The sequence below is a fragment of the Etheostoma spectabile genome, chromosome 21 (assembly GCF_008692095.1).
Source record: "Etheostoma spectabile isolate EspeVRDwgs_2016 chromosome 21, UIUC_Espe_1.0, whole genome shotgun sequence".
Taxonomy (NCBI): Eukaryota; Metazoa; Chordata; class Actinopteri; order Perciformes; family Percidae; genus Etheostoma; species Etheostoma spectabile.
This window is the reverse complement of record NC_045753.1, coordinates 1,822,335-1,843,823: the sequence shown is the minus strand read 5'-3', so window position 1 is coordinate 1,843,823 and position 21,489 is coordinate 1,822,335. Positions and strand designations below refer to the sequence as shown.

The window sequence follows — 21,489 nt, the reverse complement described above, 5'->3', positions numbered from 1 at the left end:
AGTAGAGAGGTTTCATTTCCTAAACCTTCTTCACAATAAAATTCAATTTTATTTATAGTATCAATTCATAACAATAGTTATCTCAAGACCCTTTACAGATAGAGCAGGTCTAGACCACACTCCAGAATTTACAAGGACCCAACAGTTCTAGTAGTTTCCTCCAGAGCAAGCAACGGGGCCACAGTGGCAAGGAAAAACTCCCCTTTGGGAAGAAACCTGGGACAGACCCAGATCCAGACCCAGACCCAGGCTCTTGGCAGGCGGTGTCTGACGACCAGTTGGGGCTAAAATGAAGAGTGGCAATGGTAACAGTCACAAAAAAATTGTAGTTTGTAGTAGTTCTTTGTAGTAGTTCATGGCATAGCAGGGCACCGTGCAGCGTTAAAAGGCACCGCAGGACGTAGCAGGACGTAGCAGGGCACAGCAGGAAGTAGCAGGATGTAACAGGGAAAATGTAGCGGGACCATGGCGACAGCTGCTACCATGATTTTGGAGCTTCCCTGATCCGAGGAAACATGCTGGGGGTAAAAGAACATAAGGACTCCGGGGAATGACTCCCCAGAGCTAGGGTAGTAACACGCATTTCTGGGACATTGGTCCACACAGATGGAAAGAGAAGAGAGGAGCTCAGTGGGTCAAAGGAAGTCCCTTAGCTGTCTAAAACTGTTACTGCATGACTAAGAGAGACAGGGTAAAGAGAGGAGCCTGGTCAGGCTGTACTGCCCTGTCTCTCTCTAGTTTTATTATATTATTGATTATATGATAGAGAAATCTGACAACTATGACGAGAAGCAGGTGGGCCGGGTTAGGCGGACGCTGCGACTCCTCACTCCCTAACTATATTCAAATCAATTTTATTCATATCGTGCTAAATCCCAACAACAGTTATCTCTTCTTCTTCGTCTATCTCTAAAAGTCCCCCATTGTTTGGTTGTGCTAAACGACACTGGCCCAGCTGAAGCCACATGTCCAAACCTCTCACTACAGTCTGCATCACAACTCAACCAAGCAACACAACTCTCAACACACAGCTCCAAACAGGCTCAGAGCACCAGAACAATCCTCACTGAGAGAACACACACTGTCCCTCACAACACACTGAGTAAAAACACTGGCGTCAGTCACAGAGACAGAAACTGCTTTTTATCTTTCTATAATTTAAGTGACTTCACACTACTCAAAAGATCCTTTAAAGAAAGGAATTTTTATGTAAGGTAAACAAGAAGGCATGAAAATCAGCAGTCTGCTTCACTATAGTATTTTTTTCTAGTCATTTATAGAAATACTGGGGAAAAAAACTACAGCTACACAACAGTAACAAAGAATAGTGTGACTAATTCTGCCCCTCTCTAACATCATGCTGCAAGTTTTCTTCATCCCATTGGATGTCTGCATCATCTCTAATTACTAATGAATGTGATGTTTCCATGGCTTTCACCTCCATTGCTTACTCAACAACAGGAAATCCAACATTTTTGTGTTTTTCACTTGTTTTTAATGTGTGTGTATGTGACCTCAGGCATCTGACCTGGACATATTGGCATCTCAGTTCTTTTACTTGTTTCTCTCAAATGGTACAGTGTGTAATTGTGTTATTCTTATTTGGTGTTTGTGTCCAAAAAAGGCTCTCTGAGCTTTCTCTATATAAATACGCATGTGTTCACTAACTAATCTAAAACAAGACACCTGCTTAGGCTTTCAGCTGTGTTTGATAGGCACCAGACTGTTGTGAATGTGTAGTTAACAGGTGTGTCGGCAGTGTGTTAAAGTGCTGTAAATCCAGTGTTGTGCACATTGTGGTTAAAGTCATGGGATGAGTGTGCAGAGGTGTGAAAACTGAGTTCAAGCTATGAAAAACAAACTGGTTTGGTCCACATGAACTGCTGCTGGCCAGACTGGAGTTAGAGTTTTGCACACGTGACTCCAATTGTGCCCACTGTCGTCTAGCAGTAATTCAACAACCATGAGCCAACATGACTTTTTTTTGGAGATCCGTTGTACTGCCAGGTGAAAACACACATACTAGGCACTGTCCACTTCTGATTGGATCAATCAGGACGGATTTTAATACCAGATGGAAACGGTGTGTGTGTGTGTGTGTGTGTGTGTGGTGTGTGTGTGTGTGTGTGTGTGTGTGTGTGTGTGTGCGTGCGTGTGTGTGTGCCGCGGCACGTTTTCCTTACTGTTTGTTGACGTTCTTCGGCTGAATGGAGAGGAGGCTTATCTTAATGCGCCTGCATAACTGGAAACCCAGTCGTCTCCACAACACAAACCATACACGCACAAACGCACACACACACACACACACACACACACACACACACACACACACACACAGAAATATAGATACCAATGTTTCTCCATTCACACATGTGCAAATGACAACTGCCACACCCACATTACTGTCAGCCCAGTCACACACCAGTAAAGATTAAGGAAGTGTTTATTCCCAACACTGAAAATCAATCTATTTAAATAAGGCCGTTAGGCGTGTTGCAAACAAACACTGCAAACACTGGAACACCATCCATCCATCCGTCCATCCGTCCATCCATCCATCCATCCATCCATGTTTGTCCGCATCTTCAGTCCATTCTAGCCCTGTTTAGTCTAGCAAATATAATCTATCCAACCCAGCCATGATCCAGTTAAATCTAGTTCAGTGTAGACCAATCCAGTGGAGCCTTTTATAATCCAGTCCAATAAAATCCTATCTAAGCCAGTCCAGTTAGTTTCAATCATATCATACAAGATAGTGTACTCAAGTTAAATCCAATTTAATCAATTCCAATTAAGTCCAGTCAAGTTAAAAGCATGTTTAGGACAGAAGCGTCACTTTTAAGATTTAAGTTAAGTATTCTCATTTTTCGGTCAAATGGCTTTTTGAATGGGAGTCCTAAGGGCACTTCTATGATAGCCTCAAAATCCCTATTTTTAAAACACTAAGAAGGCTCGACACAACATGAAACTTTGCTGGAAGTATCACCAGGGGCTCTGCACATGAACTCAGCACGGAGAACATTGTTTATGTACACAGAGTTTACTAAAAAGAAAGGTTTTAAGCAACTCAAGGAGATTGCGATTGGTTTAACCCTTGTGTTGTCTTTTTTTTTCGCTTTTTCTGACATTTTTGTCACTTTTTCAATGTTGTGGGTGCTTTTTTTGATATTTTTTCCAAAGTTATTTGATTTTTCTAATGTTGACATTTTCAGCTTATTTCAAAGGGCCATTTCTTGTGATGAAAAAACAGAAAATGGGTCAAATATGGCCCGAGGACAACACAAGAGTTAAAGAAATGCCAATAAACCAGAGCACATTTTTCTCCCATCCCAGAACGCCGTGTAGACTAGCCAGACCCTCCTCCGTAGCGCTGTGGAGGAAGGTCTGGCAAAGCAAGACTAACACCCTAATTTCCCATTTTTTTGGGATAAACAAATATCTATCTATCTATCTATCTATCTATCTATCTATCTAAATCCAATCCAATCTATTCCAATCCAGTCTAGTCCAGTCTTGTTCTGTGTAGTCCACTCAAAGTGACATTAAATGCAGTCCAGTCCAGGTCAGCGTGGCCCAATCTATTTCAGCCTGACCCAATCACACAGAGTCTAATTTATCCCAGTCCAGTCCAATCTAATCTATAATATGGTGTTACATTACAGTGTGATTAAAAACATGATTAAAAGAAACATGCAGGTAACAGATGCAGCACATGAATGAGTCATTAAAATAAGTATGTATTAAAGAATATATTAGGAAACAATGAATGTATTTAGTTCAATGTAATCTGAGCGCTTCCCTGACATGTTGTAATACAACAGGAATAGCATATTACAGAGTGTATAGACATAAACATTTTAAGTTTTAAAGCATCGAGGGATGCAGGGCATTCTGTTGATGTAACATATGGTAATTATGTTGATATTGCAAGAAAGGCCAGTGATTCTGAAGGATGCAGACAGATAGATGACAACAACAACAAAAGCCAGACATCAAGAACAAAAAGACCACCCCCCTCCTCCTCTCTTTGTACCCATTCTCTGATCCCCCTCGCATCCTATAAATAACACCGAGCTCAGTGTGGGGGGGTGTATAACGTGGTTCTGCTCCAGGCTGTTGCACTCACTGTGACCAGGGATCATCATAACATCAGGGAGGCTGCTGGGTGGACGGGGACTGTACACAGTTAAAGTGGAGGACCTAGGGCTGTTTGACTACCAGAGGTCAGAGGTCAGAGATTACAATGCAGGTTGCATAGGCAAATTATGCAAAGTCTCCGTCCTTCAATGAGAGAACAAAGCGGAAATATCCGGTCGCAAGAAAACACACACCCTGGAAGTAAAATGCAGGAACAACCAAGTAAACTCGTGTTCCCTCCACTCCAGTGTTAAGCTGATGCGCTGGCAGTGCGTCCCCCTCTAGTCTGGCGGTCTGTCTCGCAGCCACATCAACATTAATTATAGTGAGCGTTAAATATAGCTAATGGTCATTAGTCATTATTGGCAATGGGCCATGGCTCAGGAAAGATAACCATGTCATGTGTGAACATGCGTTCATATGCATGTGCACAAAATACAATTCGCATAAAGCTCTGTGGGGACCAGTCCAGACCACGGCACCCGATTAGACAAGAGAATGATTATCTAGTCTCTCATTCAAGGTTTAGTTACAACTCTGGAATTATGCAACAGTTCATGATTATTGAATCTAAAATGTTGATTAGCTGGGCATTCTGGGCAATATGGATGCACATCTCTCAGTAATTGATAACCAGTATTCAGTCAAGCTGTGGTATAAATAGTATTTTATATATTGCAATTTTGAAAGCCCCCCCTGAGGGACAAAATTTGGATTTTTTTTCACAATAAAGTCCCTGTTTTTTAATTTAAAAAAATTAAAAATAAATTGGGGGAGAAAAAGGGTCTGATGCGCTGATAATTAAACTCTATTCTATAAATTTTCAGGGGTTTGTTTTAAGTCAGTAAGGAATGCTGGTTCATCAAGCAGGACAATTTTTTTTTAAAAATTAAAAAAAAAAAAAATTTAGTTTTTTAAACCCTGTTGGGGCCTTTCCCCCTGTAGATGCCCTTTTGGGATTTCATTTTTTGGTTTGTCAACATTTTCCACAAAAAACCCCAAAAAACACAAACACACGGGCCCTCTCCCCTTTCCCCAAAACACAACCACACAACACACCCCAAAACAGACGCAAACCCCCCTCTCCTTCCAAAACACACACACACACACACCCCCACAAGAAAAAGCACGCACGCTCCCCCTTCACACACCACACCCCAACACACAAACACACAAAGACGCAAAACCCCGCCTCCTTCCCCACACACACACCCCACCACAAACCCCCTCTCCTTTTCTCCACACACACCACACAACAGGGTTCCTCCCTCTCCACACCCACAAAACCCCCCCACACCACAACACACACCCCAAAACTTTTCTCTCTCCCTCTCTCTCTCTCTCTTTTCTCCTCTCTCCTTTTGTCTATCTCACATACACCAAAAGGGTCTCACTTTCCCCCCCAAACACACACCCCACACACACCAACACACCCCTCTCCCTTTTCCCCCACACAAAACACACACACACAAACACACCCACACACACACCCCCCGCTCTCTGTCCCTCTCCACACAAACCCCACACCCCACCCAAAACACCCAAACACACGCTCCTCTCTCTTCTCTCTCACACATCACACCCCAGGTTTTCCTTTCTTTCCACCCCCACACACACACACACACAACACACACCCACACACACACAAAAAACACACACACAACCCCCCACACACAAACCCAGGGCTTTGTTTGGGTTTTTTCCCGGTTTACTTTGGGAAAGTAGAGTGGACTGCTTGGCAACCAGGGCAGTTACACCGGGCCCACCAGACCCAGATCCCCGGAGAGGCCCTCGGGGTTTTTTTTTCGGGGCCCTCAGGGTTTGGGTTAATGACCGGGAGAAAACCGGTTTTTTAAAAAGATGGGCCCCGCTAATTTAACGACGGGGCCCCGGGAGAAGTGCCATATAGGGCGTGGGTTTTTCCCCTTTTTCACCTCCATCGCACACATTCACAAATTGGGGGATCCTGGTCCCCCCAGGACCCGGGCCCTTTTTTTTTGCTTTCCTGTCGTTTTTGTGGATGGAAATTTAAAAAAAATGAAAATAAAAAAGTGAAATCAAAACAACAAACTCAAAAGGGTTTTCATCTTTACACATTTCTATTGATTTAACAGATTCTCGATGCATAGTTACATCCCTCCAGTTGAGATCAATTCTGTGTGGAATTTGTTGGTGTACTTTATGCACGGCGGGGATCCAAGGCCAAAGATTTGCTTGGACCCCTATTGACCACCCCTGATCTCCCACACGCTGAAAATTGTGGATGTTCCATAACACATAGACAGACTACACACAGCAGCTACAATGTTTGCCCTGAACCAAGAAACCAACCCCTGTTCCTAATCTGGAGCAGGTCCCTGCCCCAAGGCTCTCTGTTTGTCAGCTTGATTGTGGTAATTGTATTATTAATAACAATACTCATGAAAACGCTCCATGTGAGCACAATATGAGCCAAGATTATCAAGCTCTTAAAACTGGATATTGTTACACTACCAGATCATGAAGGGGATCCCCAACCTTTTTTTTGTCTGACCCCCTTAAACCAAAGCCATGTGTCCTTGTGAGCCCTCATCATAACATAAAGGTAACATCAGCCCACAGGTTGAGGACCACTGATCTATACGTGGTCTAGACTATGTAATGCAGGACCTTCCCAAGTTTCCTTTGTATGGTAACGGTGAACACTCTCTGACCAATCTGCAGTTCTTCTAACGGACAAAACCAAGCCGAAAACAGAGAGAGGTCAGGGCAAATTGATTATAGTGGAGGGACTGAAAGACACAGGACAAAGTCACAGTAGACAAGAAGACAACATGGTCCTAACACTGTTAAAAAGGAAAAAACAAAAACTGATTCATGTGGTGCTTTTAATCGGACCTGTCACCAGGGACAGGGCGTCACTTAACCGTACTGTACAACGCATTTAGCTGTACTGAAATAATTCATCTGGCCCCCCCCCAAACCCTTCTTCCTTCCATCTCATGTTAATAAAAACAGCAGTGACTGCTTGTGGCTGCACTCAGGACATCTGTGATGCGAGTGCGCCCCCTGCTGACAACCAAAGGCATCGCAGCGTTTACATGTCCATGTCCATTGACTAAAAAGAGGAATAAAAAAATCATCTTTAGAAAATTTTGAAAATGATTAAAAAATTTAGCTAAAAATTTGCTAAAATCCTACCCTTTAAGGACACAAATTTTCTTTGTGAATGAATAATGTATTGTAAATAAATAAATGTTCTTCAGGCCAGTTATGTCATGGGTCAGGATACTATGCATCCTAATAAAAGTTACCTTGGCCTTTGGAATTAAAATAGCCCCCCCACATCATCACATACCCTTCACCATACATAGAGATAGGCATGGGGTACTTTCCATAAGATCATCTCTCAATGCAAATCCAACTGGTTATTAGTCTAACTGAATTAAAACCATGCCAATCTCTATGTATAGTGAAGGGTATGTAATGATGTGTGGGGGGGGGGGGGGCTATTTTAACTTTTTTCTCAGAATTCTGGCTTCATAAAGGTGGAATACTAACTTCATTCTTAGAATTCTGTCTTTACTCGAATAACAACACAGGAAGGTTGGTGGTTTGATCCCTGGCCCTGCAGTCACTGAACCCCGAGAGGCTCCTGGTGTGTGTGTGTGTGTTGTGTGTTTACAATGTAAAAGCGCTTTGAGAAGTTGTTAAGACTAGAAACGTGCTATATAAGAACAGTCCATTCACAAATACCGTTTTCACACATGGCCCTAATCATCTTCCGTACATTTTGAACATTGTGCTAATACGGCAGCAGAAAATACACACTCCTTTTGTTGGATACCAAAGGTTATAAGTGATAAGAGAAGGACTCACGCTTAAATGAATTCAAGTTTAGTAAAAGTGTAGTTGCATGACAGTCACCATACAAAACTCAGGTCAGCGGGCCTTCCACTCACATCGGATCAAAGGCCTCTGGTCAACATGGGCTTCAAATCGCCCCCCTTCTAATATATTGTCATACTGTTCCAGACTGGAACATGGTTTTGGACATTGGAATAACTATTAGTCAGAGTCTGAGTCACAGCCTGTCTGAGCACACGGTGTTGATCATGTGTGCATGGAACCTTATTTTCCATGCACAGCGAGGGACAATAACAGAAGGAGAGAACACCAGGCGGCGCAAAAGTGGACAGAAGATGAGCAATAAAACAATAAAAGGACGTTTTTCATCGCCGCGGTTACACCTAATGCTTGTTCTCTTGGGGGGCCTTGTAATTGTTGTCCTGTAAATTTCAAATGGGGGCTAGAGCTCAGGGGCGGGGCTACTGAGGGGGGGGGGGGGGGGGGGGGGGGGGCACAGGGTGGCAATGCAAGCATTAGCCAACTAACCAGCCAGCCTGCTTCTAAATAAATACCTTTAAATGATGTAAGCAAATGACAGTGTCGTACCACTGATATTAAGTTGTGGCTTTCAGACAACTTTCTTAATTTGAATGAAAGTAAAACAGAGTGTATTATTTTCAGTACTCCAGGCACGCAGAATGCTCCAGCTCTGAGTTTGGGAGCTCTGGCACCTTACCCTAGATCAGCTGTCAAGAACTTGGGGGTTACTTCTGATTGCAGCATGAAATTTGATAAGCAGATTAGTAATTGTGTTAAAATGAGCTTCGAATCAGTTGGTTTTAGAAGTCCCAAGGTCCAGGTATAAACGGTGGGTTGCTGCCCCGAGACTTTGGACCAAGTCCCCCCCCGATATTCACACTGTTACAGATGTGGCTCTTTTTAGGTCCAAACTCAAGACATATCTGTTCAGTGGGGCTTTTAATTCGTAGCAGTGGTGTGACAATTTCATTCTTTTGTTTCTTTGTGACCTTTTCTGATTTGACTGTTTTCTATGTTCACTCTTTCTATTCTATGTCGTGATTTTACTCATTCTGTTAAGCACTTTGCTACCTGCTGGTTGCTGTAAAGTGCTATATAAATAAATTTTGATTTGATTTGATACACACTTTTTAACAGTCACACTGGCGGTGAGCTCCAGGTCCTACAGCCGCAGGTTTGAAACCGACCAACCTCACGTTGGGTCTGCATGCCTCCCTGATTAAAAGCTTTCTAAAAGATTCTTTCCAATTCCAGCTGCTTGGCATAAGGACCGGTGCTTTGAATGTCCCAAAAAATGCAATAATCTTCATCTCCAAAGGTCTTATTATTACGGAACTGAAGGAAAATGTTTAAAAATGTCATGGTGTTCTCTTACCTACCTGTGTGACATTTGTTCCTCCCGTAGTGTGTGATGTTGACCCTTCTGCTGGTCACTGCATTTCCTCCTCCTCCTCATTCCCTTTCTTCTACCCTGTTACAAAATATCACGGCGTCAGACATTTTAAGACCAATTAAAGCAAGGCTCACTGTTGAAGGGAACATGTTAACATGACCCTGATGTTCCACACCCACACCCTTACACATCAGACCTCCAGGTTAAAGCGGCCTGGCCTCGCTGTCTCCGCTCCCCCCCTCCCACCTCCATACACATCAACGTTTCAGGTATCATAAACACTTCTGGAGGCAGGAATGATCTGAATGACTGTTTTGTTTCGAAGGTGAAAACCTTAGGAATCACAGTCATGCTGCAATTCTAGCTGAGATAGCTTTTGGCTTAAAACTCCACTTAATAACCAAAACGTAGCAGTGTAAATGGAGCCCGACTCGGTGCAGGCTGTGTATGGTACGGAGTTCTATGTTCAAACTATTCAGGGCCATGAGGGGAGTACGAGAAACCGGCCTCCAAACTAAATCCACTTGGAATCGACCCAACCCTAGACGCTAGATAACTCAATTAGTTTAAGGTAAAGGCAGTGTAAACTGTCCCATAAATGCTTACCTGGTGTTGTGATAAATAAGATATCATCTCATCTATATATTGCATCGTTTCGCACAAATACAACCAGTCCCTTCTGACTTAAATGAATTATTCTCAGTAAATGCTTTTAAATGCAAAATAAAAGAAATGGAGGCAGACTCTTGTTTGACTTGGTGTCAGTGTTTAATATTTTTTTCCTGGTTACAAAACTGGCTGTTTTAAATTGTTGTAACATGAATTCTTTTGCTTTATTTTAGTTCTATTAACGTTTGTAACAGTAACATGTTTTTTTGGATAAGCTGCTGCCTGTCTTGGCCCGGTCAACCTTGACAAAGAGATTCTTAACCTCAATGAGTTTTCTCTCCTGGTTAAAGATTATAATAATACAAAAACCAGCCATGTCAATGTTGTAATATCAAGATGGCCAGATGGTGGCGGTGTAGATCCACACATAAAAACTCCTTCTCTGTTCACTGATTCTTTATTGTTACCACTGGAGACGGATACAACAGAACAGTATACAGCTTACAAGTTAGCAATGAATTAATAACTTTGGGTTTATACTGAAAATCTATTTTAAAATCTGTATGTCAAGAGTCTACTAGTCTACCCATACAGTGTCAGCAAATTAAATCAGTATTGATTGTATTTCACGATACAATTCTTATTTTAAACAGAAGCAGACAGCATTATTAAACCACATTTGATAAAACAAAAAATATACAAATTCTTGTGAAATGCCATAGTTCAGCAAATATCCAGTAACAATAACATGTAACTACAAAACAAGTGAGAAGGGTTCCGTCAAATCTCATCGTATAACACCGGCACTTTGCATATACGCTAAGTTCATGATTATTTAACATTGTTTGGACATTTTAAAGCATTTTAATCAGGAATTAAATACAAATGTGTGGTGTTGCAGTTTTAGACATTCATACTGTAGTATGTACAGATGAAAATGTTCTTTGTACTTACAAAAAGGGGAGATACATATATTCTCTTATCTGAAATTGGCAAAAAAATTAAATTGGAGAGAAAAATGTCAAGCTCAATAACTGAAAGTCAGCGAACTAGCTTCATTGGAAGTTACATCCACAGCTCCCGTCTTCATCGGACCATGGGGTAGGTTTCTTTGAGTTTGGATTATTTAATATAGGAATCGATATTTTACATTTAGAATGGAAACAAATCAAATGTTTGGTGTAGCATTTTAAGACATTTAGACAATATTGTGTAAAGTTGAAAATTCACTGTGTACTTACAATAATAGATCATCTACCTCAAATCAGCAATAATTAACGTGACAAATCTTAATTTAAAGTCAACTTACTAGCTTTATCTGGAGGATTTAACATCAACCCACTGTCTTCATCTGACCATGGAGTAGATTTTTGGAAGTATTGAATAAATCAATATTGTTGGAAGTTTTGTTAAGGAAAGGCTATGGTTCCCTGGTCTTCAGATCTCTGCAGGGTAAATCCAGACAGCTAGCTAGACTATCTGTCCAATCTGAGGACTATGGTTCCCTGGTCTTCAGATCTCTGCAGGGTAAATCCAGACAGCTAGCTAGACTATCTGTCCAATCGGAGTTTTTTGTTGCACGACTAAAACAACTTCTGAATTTACACATGTTCCACCAAAACAAGTTCCTTCCTGAGGATATTTTGCAGCGGCACCATGGCTCTGCCCGGCGCTTAGCCCCGCCCAAGACGATTGTGATTGATTTAAAGAGATACTTCACTGATTAGCATTAAGCTTTGTATCAGTAGAACTCTGTAGTATTTTCAAATGACGGTGCTTCCCTCCCTCATGTCCCCCTGAGACGAGAGATCTCTGCATTGCTTGTCTGGAAAAAAAAACTCAGATGGTACAAAAATCTTTGTATCATCAAAACTTTTTTTTGTGCGTCATCGGAGGAATTTTTGCCCAGCGGCTTTGAACTACAAGCCAGCCATCCCGGAATGCTGTGTGGACTAGCCAGACCCTCCTCGGCAGCGCTGTGGAGGAAGGTCTGGCGATGCGAGACCATGTTGCTACTAACAGGTTGACCTGCAGGGTCAAGTAGCCTTCTAGCTGCTGCAGTGTTGCCATGTTTGTTTAAAAATGTCATTATTAGTCAGAAAAGAATATTAATAGTGAGATATATATATATATATACTGTATATATAGTAAAATGTGAGCACTATGAACAAACAGACCAAAATATCCTAAATCCATAGGCAACATTTCTTGGCTGCACATTTCCCCCAGTAGGCAGCGTGTTTCTGTAGTAATGAATGAGTTAGGAAAGGAACAATTGAAATCCATACACACAACAATAACCTTTTTTCATTTACATACATATTTCACAACAGGCATTGCCGGAGGAATGGCGGCCCAGCCCCCGTAATGGACCACCCGGCACGGGACATTTAAGGGACTTTCCCTTTCTCAAAAAAGATTGATTGCTAAAAGTTCTTCCTATAATAGAACGGAACACTCGTTTCATGCCATGAAGCAAACTCTGATTAGAGTCCCTCTCTTTGCTGATGATCTTGTTTTTGTACATTTAATATGGTCTACTCGTCACTAAGGTAGGTTTAAAATGTTTCCCATAACAGATTCAAACAAACTATTGTTTGTAAAAAGGTAAAGATTTCACACATCAGTATAATGACAGTCATGATCACAAGTATTAAAAAACAGTTATCATATGATATCCTGTACATAAACAGCACACAGTGCCATTTGGCAGCTTACATTAGGTGCAATAGCTTCTGTACAAACGTGTTAAGATCTAATCATTTCTATCACTTTAACCAGATCTATTTAACATTCAACATATTTGGGTCTATGTTCTTCTTGTTTCAACAAGACAGGTATGTTCAATCTACAAAGCTCCAGGGCACAAAATTAAAATTACATTTAAAATATGTACATCATGCTGATGAAAGTAGTAGTATGTGTGTAGGTGTGTGCATGCATTTGTATGTGCAAGCATGTAGATAGGAGTTATATATTACATTCACAGTTGCAGAAAAAAGGTGGGTCAGTAGAGAGAGAGAGAGAGAGAGAGAGAGAGAGAGAGAGAGAGAGAGAGCTAACTGTCCATACCTTTGATACCAACCTGTTCTCACCCCCAATGCGTACATTTGTTGATACAAACAATGACAAACGTCATAATTCCCAGACCTCCCCGGTTAATTACTACTCTAATACAATGTACCTGCTTTCTCTCACACACACGGATACACACACACATAGGACGTGGTCTACGTGCGGCAGCAGCCGACAGTCCTCATTTCTTTGTTGACGTATTGCTGCAGCTGAAACTTGGGCTCATCGGGCTCCTTCATGGTCCTGTGCTTCAATTCTCTGAGTGTGTGAGAGGAAGAGAGAGAGAGAGAGAGAGACACAGAAAGAGACAGAGATAATACACATGAGGAGGTGCTAACCCTAACTAACAATAGGTGGAGACAAAGGCAGAATTCAAACTGCACTGGCTTTCTTGCATTATAGAATATCACATGTCAGCATGTGGTGGCAGTCAAATACTTCTTAATGGATGGACAATTAATCAAATTTTAATCACAATGACAATTTTGGCTTCCCACGATGCGTGATCGAGCAATTTTTTTAAATGCGTCATTTCATAGAACGCTCCGGGCTTTTTTGCAAAGCCCATCTACCGCTCCGTAAACCCCTGTCTGATCATGAGCCAGTCAGAGTGGTTCCCTGCACACCGTGCAGCTTAGTTTCTAGATGGAGACAGTCACAGAGGACAGAGTAACGGGAGGACAACTCAACAGAGTAGCAGTCGGTCATACGTCGGTCTCAAGGTGTACCAGTTTACCAGTAAACGCAACATTTTGTCCTGTCTGTTGTTTTTCAGCAGTGAGCAGTTTGAAGTTCAGCTAAGAAGGATTAGCCAATGAAACACACGTACCCAGGGTATTTTCTTAAACCAAATATAAAAGTTTTTAAACTACATGTAAATGCACTGCACTGGTTTAAATTAGCCACCACAATCATGTAATCATGTAAGACTGTCGGGGCATACCATCAGTGGAACTGAGGAGGGGTGTGTTTATGCTAAGACTTGTAAGAGGACCATTGTGTAACAGCTTCTTAAAAAAGTTACATATTCTTTAAAAGTTTTGAGAGTTTGTGTGCTCGGTTTGTGCGCCCCTTCACACTGGGGTGTTGTGTGTGTGTCTGTATGACTCACTTGGCCACTGCAGTGAAGGCCAGCTCCACATTCAGTCCAGATTTAGCACTCGTCTCCATGAAGGGCACTCCAAACTCCTGCACAGAGAAACGGAAAAACATGTATCATTAAAGTGTGTGTGTGTGTGTGTGTGTGTGTGTGTGTGTGTGTGTGTGTGTGTGGTGTGTGTGTGTATGTGTGTGTGTGAGAGAGAGAGAGACATGGACCTGGCACTCTTGTATGTCTGACAATGATAGGAACAATTAGGTTCCAGATTAATTATGGTTTTGTCATGTTTTCAGAATTAGCAGGTTAGGACCCATTCGCAGAAGAAATGAGGAGGAGGTAAGATGGAGAGTTGATTTAATAATAAAACAAAGTTACAGACCGATTAAGCAGGCAGTAAAAAAAAAATAACAAAAATAACAGGAACATGGCACAGGCAGAACATCCCGTTACAAAGTAGGACCATGAACTGACAGCAGACAGAGGTAGCGAGAGTTGTGATGAGAAACAGGCGACACGAGGTGAACAGGTGAAACCCATCCAGACAACCAGAGAGGCAGGAAGTCAAACAAGACAGGACACACAACTACACAAAACCCAGGACCATATTAATGAGAGTTTTGTTTCACGATTGTGTCATAACCGCACCACTTTCTGTCGCACAGTAGAAAAATTACCGTGTAGGCAAGGCAGCTTTATTTGTATAGCACATTTCAGCAACAGGGCAATTCAAAGTGCTTTGGATAGGCAGTAGAAGCTCGCTGGCAATTGGGGGGCAACGTTTTGATGGATTGGAAATACTTTGGTAAGTAAGAGTAGTAAGTGAATTCATATGAATTAGCGTTTATCCACGACCAGATTTCTCTTGCACAGCTACCAGAAGGATTACAGCTTTCAGACAGGTTGCTCACGTCACATCTACGTCATCAAGCTCAGGTGGAGGCTGCGCAGGAACGCTCAGCATCACCGGGAAAGAGCTTCTAATATCCTTCACTGTGCCTTTACCCACTTATATATCTACATCAGTTATTATTTATTTAAAATCTCATTTTGTAAATCTCTTGAAAGCACCAACAGTCAAACCTACAATATTGCCGCAATATCGAAATCAATATATTTGGTCACAAACATTGTGATATTTGATTGTCTCCATATCGCCCCAGCTCCAGTTTAAAGTACCAGAGGAGGGATGGAAGGGTTGATAATGAACAACAATAATTTTACCCTCATTTTGGTGGATGATTTCTGGCTTTAAAAAACTATTTTTCTCCCCAGAGAAAGAAAATAAACAGTGTGTAATTAATGAAAGATGCTCCCAGGTGTAGTTTTCTCATTCTGTGTGTGTGTGTGTGTGTGTGTGTGTGTGTGTGTGTGTGTGTGTGTGTACTCATATCAATATTACAGCCTTCCCCTACCACTTCTGTTCACATTTACTCTCACACGCCTCTCACAGCTTATCTGAGCCAATCGGCCTGGACAATTAAGTTAGCGAGCCTCCCTCAACAACAACAACATTATGAGCCTCCATTATTACGTAATTACACACACTAATCAAGACACAGCAGCTACATGGGGGGGTGTCCACGTGGATGCGTGGGCAGAGCACATCGGGTCGTTAATCCTTGTTACATGTGTCAAAATGAATGTGTGTGTGTGCATTGTGAAGCTCACCTTCGCCAGCTTCTCTCCCTCCTCTCGCTTCACCATCCTGTCATGTGTCGAGTCCACCTACAACACATTGGACGCGCAATATCAGTTTAGAAACTGTAGCTCACACTGACACAGTGTCTGGAGTGTGGGTAATTGTTTTCGTGGAATTCACAGCTTTTTGCTGTCCATGTTTGACACTTACATCACTTTTCCTCTCATACGGCATACATTTCAATAGCTAGTCGTTTTTCATGTTTTACCTGCTGCTTTAACTTTGGAATTTTTTCATTTCAATAAAATAATTTGGACATAAATGTCACATAAATAACTACTAAATAGCTTTTTGTATTCTACTGGATTAATGGGAGCTCCATAAGAGGTTAAGAATACAACATCTGGCATTTTATTGCCTCACAAAGCTGTTGGAGCTATCTTTCTAGCAAACAGTTGCCTGTGTTCTCTTCCTGTTGACTAGTTAGTGGGATCTATTTAGCATGTTGTGTGTCTCTCTGTTTGTGCTTGTACCATATGTTATGAGAATTAATTTATGGCTTTTTAGGCTGCTGAAGTTAAATGCCCAACTTCCTTTACCAGCTGGTCCCTAACTTTGTCTGCCTGCTGTCTGGTGGTCGGGGGGGGGGGGGGGGGGGGCGTCCGGTCGGCTAACAAAGCTTTCTCCGTTGAAAACAGTGGCTTCAAACAAGGTGGAGGAGCAGCAATGCCAAAGTCGATATTAAGGACGTGTTAACAAACTTTGCCTGTTTATCCATTCAGACGTCACAGAGCAACAGCATTTAGTTTTAGTTGTGTATTAGGCCGCCTAGCGCTCACCATCAATGCCTCAGTCTGGTCTCATCAGCATCTGATAGCTCTTCAGCTAAACATTCACCCAGAGTTTTCAGCAACTAGTTGCTGTAACGTTTTGCCAGTTAGAGCTGAGCAGGTTGCATGTACTGAATTGTTCAGAGCTTATTTACTGAAAACAGCTAACTGCTGAGACTGGAACCCAGGTTGACGAGAGACCTGGTGAAGTAAAACGGTCCAGTCAAAACCCGAAAGCTTAATGATGCTCAGCTCCATGGAACTGAGCTGGGTGATAGTTCTCTGTGGGTGGCCCCTGTTCATATTACACTTAGTCATTTGAGACACTGTTAAAGGTGCCCTGCCACACGTATTCCATGACTTTGTGGTAATGTCTGAAGTTCTACCATGGACTCTGTAACTTGGTTACCTTGTTTCCAGCCATTCTAGCGTGGTATAGAAAGCCTGCAGGAAGACTCAGCTTCATTTGGGCCAGTTCTCATTAATATTCAACCAGCTAAGCTGCTTTACCTAGTGCAACTGGGCGAGCTCATGAATAGTAATGAGCTCAGGCAACATGACATCAGACTGACCAGCTGTTGTAATTGGTCTGATTTCTCCTCTGATTTCTTTTCAGTAGCTAGAGCTGACAGAGGAGGGAGCAGTTCATCTTCACATTCACCACATAACACACACATGGATCTAACATATTTCAAAAAATACAAGTAAAAAACGGTTTTGTGTGGCAGGGCACCTTTGACAAAAAATATCAAATAGGGATTAGTTAAGCTTTGATAAATTGATCTATTGCCACTCTACCAACAGGATAGCCTATCTGTTGAAATGACCAGTAAACACTCCATTTAAACACGGACATTTGAAAATCCAGTCTGCAATACATATAAAGTAGCTACATCTCTTTCCCTCCTTCAAGACACATCCATTAATCCATCTCTAAACTCTCCAGCTATGATCCCTCCCTCCCACCCTCTGAGTCCATCTGTCCATCCATCTCCCAGTGTTGGCAACAAGGTCTCACCTTGTTGCCCAGCAGCATGACGACCACGTCCTGCTGAGCGTACTCATGGATCTCCGTCAGCCATGCCTGGAGTCGGAAAAAGAGCACAGAGTGGTGAAGAAATCCAAAAAAGTGGAAAAGAAAGGAAGGGAAAGAAGAGACAGCAACAGGTGACAAAGGAGATGGATCTCTTTTACCTGGCTTGGTTAAAACGCCCACAGTGTCTCTGGGAGTCTTTAGAACTCTGATTCTCGTCTTACGTACACTTATCATAGCAATCTTGTCTGTAGTTCACTACAGCAAACGTGCAACCTTTTAAAAATGACCAGTGATGTCACTGAGTAGCTCAGAAACCGACTTACACAAGATGATCAATGTAGAAAGAAAAAATGGTTGCAGTCCTACCAGACCTGATTGGTAGTGGACAGGTCAGTCTTTACTGTGGTTCATTAATTTATGTCCAACAATTAGCAACAAGAACTTGCCAAAGTAAATCATGATTTAGAAACTCAAAGTCTCATGAAGTCAGCCTAATTTTAAAGTACAACTTGAGTAAAGGCCTTCAACATGATGCACTCAAAACTCCATTATAATCCAGACTAATAAAATGTATTAAAAACAAAATAATGTAGTTAAAAGATACAAAAAGTGGAAAGGTATGTGTAAGAAACACCAATTTATTTACAAAATGTCCACATGTAGTTTGACATTATGCCCATGTCTTCTTATGACGATCTGTCAGTAGTAAAAATAGGAATATATATGCAGGCTACAATAATTCACATTACAGCTAATGCTTAATGTTTCTAATTATCCCTGTAGCCCATTATGGAAATCATTTCAGCTATGGTAATTACTGCCCATTAATATCTCTGGGCAGATATTGTATTGTGTGCGCATTTGTAGGTGATGCAATCCAGATCCAATCTTACTTCAAACCAATATACATGAAGAATCCTGAAAAGTTAGAATTTATTTGGCAATAAAATGAATTTTCACATAGTAAAGATACAAAAGAATGAGCCACAGAAAATCACAGGATTTGTGTTTCTATTTTGTAAAATGTTACAGAGAAGCGTGACTGACAGAAACTCTGGTGCTAAGCCTGGATAAGAGTGAGATGGAGGTACTTGAAATAAAATGGAGAGCTTATGCAACAGTGAAGTCAGCGTTAAAGAGAGGATCAAGATTGTGTCAGAGCACTTCTCCGCGTTGAGGGACGAGAACAGGAAGGTGAGGATGTTATGACAGAGGAAAATGGACATTTCATCAACATTACAATTGTATTCAGGAAGCTGTAAAAAAGATGGCCTTGAAATTATTCAGAAAATTATCACATCATGGTTTTTTTTTGTTGAGACCCTACGCATAACATTCTTTGCAACAAAACCAATTCTACATGCTATGAAAGTGAGAAAACCTTTACAAAATCAGGATATTTAAAGATTCATCAGAGAGCCTTTTATGAAGTGTTATAACAAATCATAGAGGACGGCAAATGCAATTGCTACCGTCGGTCCCAGATCATGTAAAGTGAAAACTAAATCCGTCACGGGGTTGTTGGATTTAAAGAGATTTTTTAAAAGCTTCTTTTTTTCACATTTTTATTTCCAGCAATATGGTGATATTTATGTCATAATAGGCTGTATACTATTTGGAGCAAACAGGTAGTTCTAGGCCGAGATGTGATATCAGACATTAAGCCCCCCCATGTAGCCAAAATGCCATGATCCTCCTTTCATAATTGGAGAAAAAAAGTGATCCATAATACGTTTTATTTCTATGTTAGAAGCTGTCGGCCAGTCAATTGGTTTTGGACGGAGCCCCCGCGAGCACGGTGTATGGTCGGGCGAGCTAGAGAGTGACTTAAGAGAGGGAGCGGCGTTAGAACAAAGCAGTGAATCAGAGGAATCAAACGTTTTCGCCGTTTCATCTCCACTAGAAATGCAGCTGTAGCAAGTCTCTCACTATCACTAAGGTTATTCACATTCAGATTTAGACGCAACAAATGATATATCCAGCTACAAAAAGCCTAAAAGTCAAAAGTTAGAACAAGAGTTGTTGTTCTATTAAGATCATACACCAGTTTCAGAACCTTGCAGACAGGCTCGTTGCGAGCAGCAACAAGTTTTAACTCCTCTCATCCTGAATCTTTGGTCTGAACTTTACTACTCCACTTTACTCCTCTGTGAAGATTTAACTGGGAAATTGCCAGTGGAATCAGGCTCTTTCAATCAAATATTCGACAATTTAGGGTCACCCCTAGATGGCATAGAACTATTTTGCAACTCCATCCTTGTTTTTCAGTGTAGAATTAAGCAAAATGTGGGACATTTCATAGTTCTAGGAATCCTCCAAACCTTAATCGTGTGAACAGCTGTTAGACTTGGATCTCTGAGCTTTTCCCTGATGGTTTTTTCCATAATTTGGCTCCCAAACCTGAGCGATCAGGCTTTAAATCTCTCCATGTTCCACAAAGCTGTACTGTACTTCTCTGCTGAGTCAGTTTCTGTGTGAGCAAATATCTCAGTTTACTTAAGATTAAAAGAAAGAAATCCTCCTCCTCTTCAGACATTCCAACCCAATTTCTGTAATCTTGTCTTACTTTAGACCTTATATTCTTTCTTTTAAAAAACACCGGTCAAATATGGCAGCTTGGTCCGTGGCCCTTAGTGTCTGATACTGATGCACAATGCACCCTTTAGCTTCTGTACTACGTGCTAGGCTTTGGACAGTGGTGCTGTGAGAAGACATAGAGCACTGTGAGATGACTCTAATGACTGCAAAAGTATACATAGGGAGGAGGACTGGGTGGATGGATGGGCCCAAAAAAAAAAACCCAAAAAACACAGGACTTTGACCGCTGTTCATGTCCAAAAAGTTGACTTATCTTAACTTACATGTGTACTGTACTTATAAACATACTTATTTGAATCCAAACCACAATCTTTTCTAAACCTAACAAAGTAGTGTTGTTGCCTAAACTTAACTTGCACATTTTTAAATGACGCCATAAAGATGTGAAGCCAAGGGGTCCTGGCCAAGCGTCCGCATGTAACAAGTTGGGAGTGAGAATGTGTTGTTATAAACCATTTCAAGTTCAAGATCAAGACCTTTATTTGTCCCTGAGGGGCAATTAGTTTTGCTGCAGTAGCAAAGAAGCTGACATACAGTACAAGACAACAAAGACGACAACATCGATCTAAAATACAGGATCAGACCAGATGGGGAAATGAATACCACAACATTAAGAGTTCAAAGTGTGCCTTATGTGCAGACGTTACCTATTCTTTCCAAAGTTAAGCAGAGAGACAGCAGAGGGGACAAAGGAGAATTTCTATCTGATAGTTTTGGCTGATGGCTGACTGAAGCGGGAACCAGAGGCAGCAACTTAAGTTCTGCATGAAGGGGGTGAGAACTATCAGACATGATGGAGTCTGCCTTTTTAAGCACATGTCTATATTCCCTTCGTCTTTAGACATTTAGACTTTTTCCTAGGCCCAATTCAAATTTGTAACTTTTGCCCAAGATTGTAAACATTTTACAGTTCATCTTTATCAATTTTGTAATAGAGCAACCTGTATTGAAAAGTTCCTAGTATTTGTGTTTTAGGGGACTTTCACATCTACCTCGTTTGGTCCATACTTTTGAACTTTTCAGTTTGAACAAAACCAAAGTAACTAGTCTGAAACCTCCCCCGGACCAAGGTCTAGACCAAACAGCCCAAATCTGATCTGATGGAAAGATGTGGTTTTGGTCCAGATCAAACTGAACCATGGTCCAAGCATTGTTTTGGATGGTTTGGACTTTCGGACCAAAAGTCTGACAGGCTAGCATCATGTC

At 41.5% G+C, this 21,489-nt stretch overlaps 1 protein-coding gene and 1 long non-coding RNA gene across 2 annotated transcripts in view; one reads left to right on the top strand and one right to left on the bottom strand.

Annotated features, from left to right (window-relative positions):
- Positions 1 to 1,557: 1,557 nt before the first annotated feature.
- LOC116671426 (uncharacterized) lies at positions 1,558 to 15,650 on the top strand. Its single transcript, XR_004327269.1, has 3 exons — positions 1,558 to 1,704; positions 3,018 to 3,023; positions 15,641 to 15,650. It is a non-coding gene; the product is annotated as an uncharacterized LOC116671426 (long non-coding RNA).
- rab26 (RAB26, member RAS oncogene family) overlaps positions 10,445 to 21,489 on the bottom strand; it is a 90,899-nt gene continuing 79,854 nt past the window's right edge. The window contains exons 6-9 of the mRNA XM_032502681.1: positions 17,668 to 17,733; positions 15,849 to 15,905; positions 14,193 to 14,269; positions 10,445 to 13,339 (exon numbers count right to left, since the gene is read on the bottom strand). Coding sequence (XP_032358572.1) covers positions 13,237 to 13,339; positions 14,193 to 14,269; positions 15,849 to 15,905; positions 17,668 to 17,733 — 303 coding nt within the window. The 3' untranslated portion in view covers positions 10,445 to 13,236. The remainder of the gene's footprint in view (positions 13,340 to 14,192; positions 14,270 to 15,848; positions 15,906 to 17,667; positions 17,734 to 21,489) is intronic.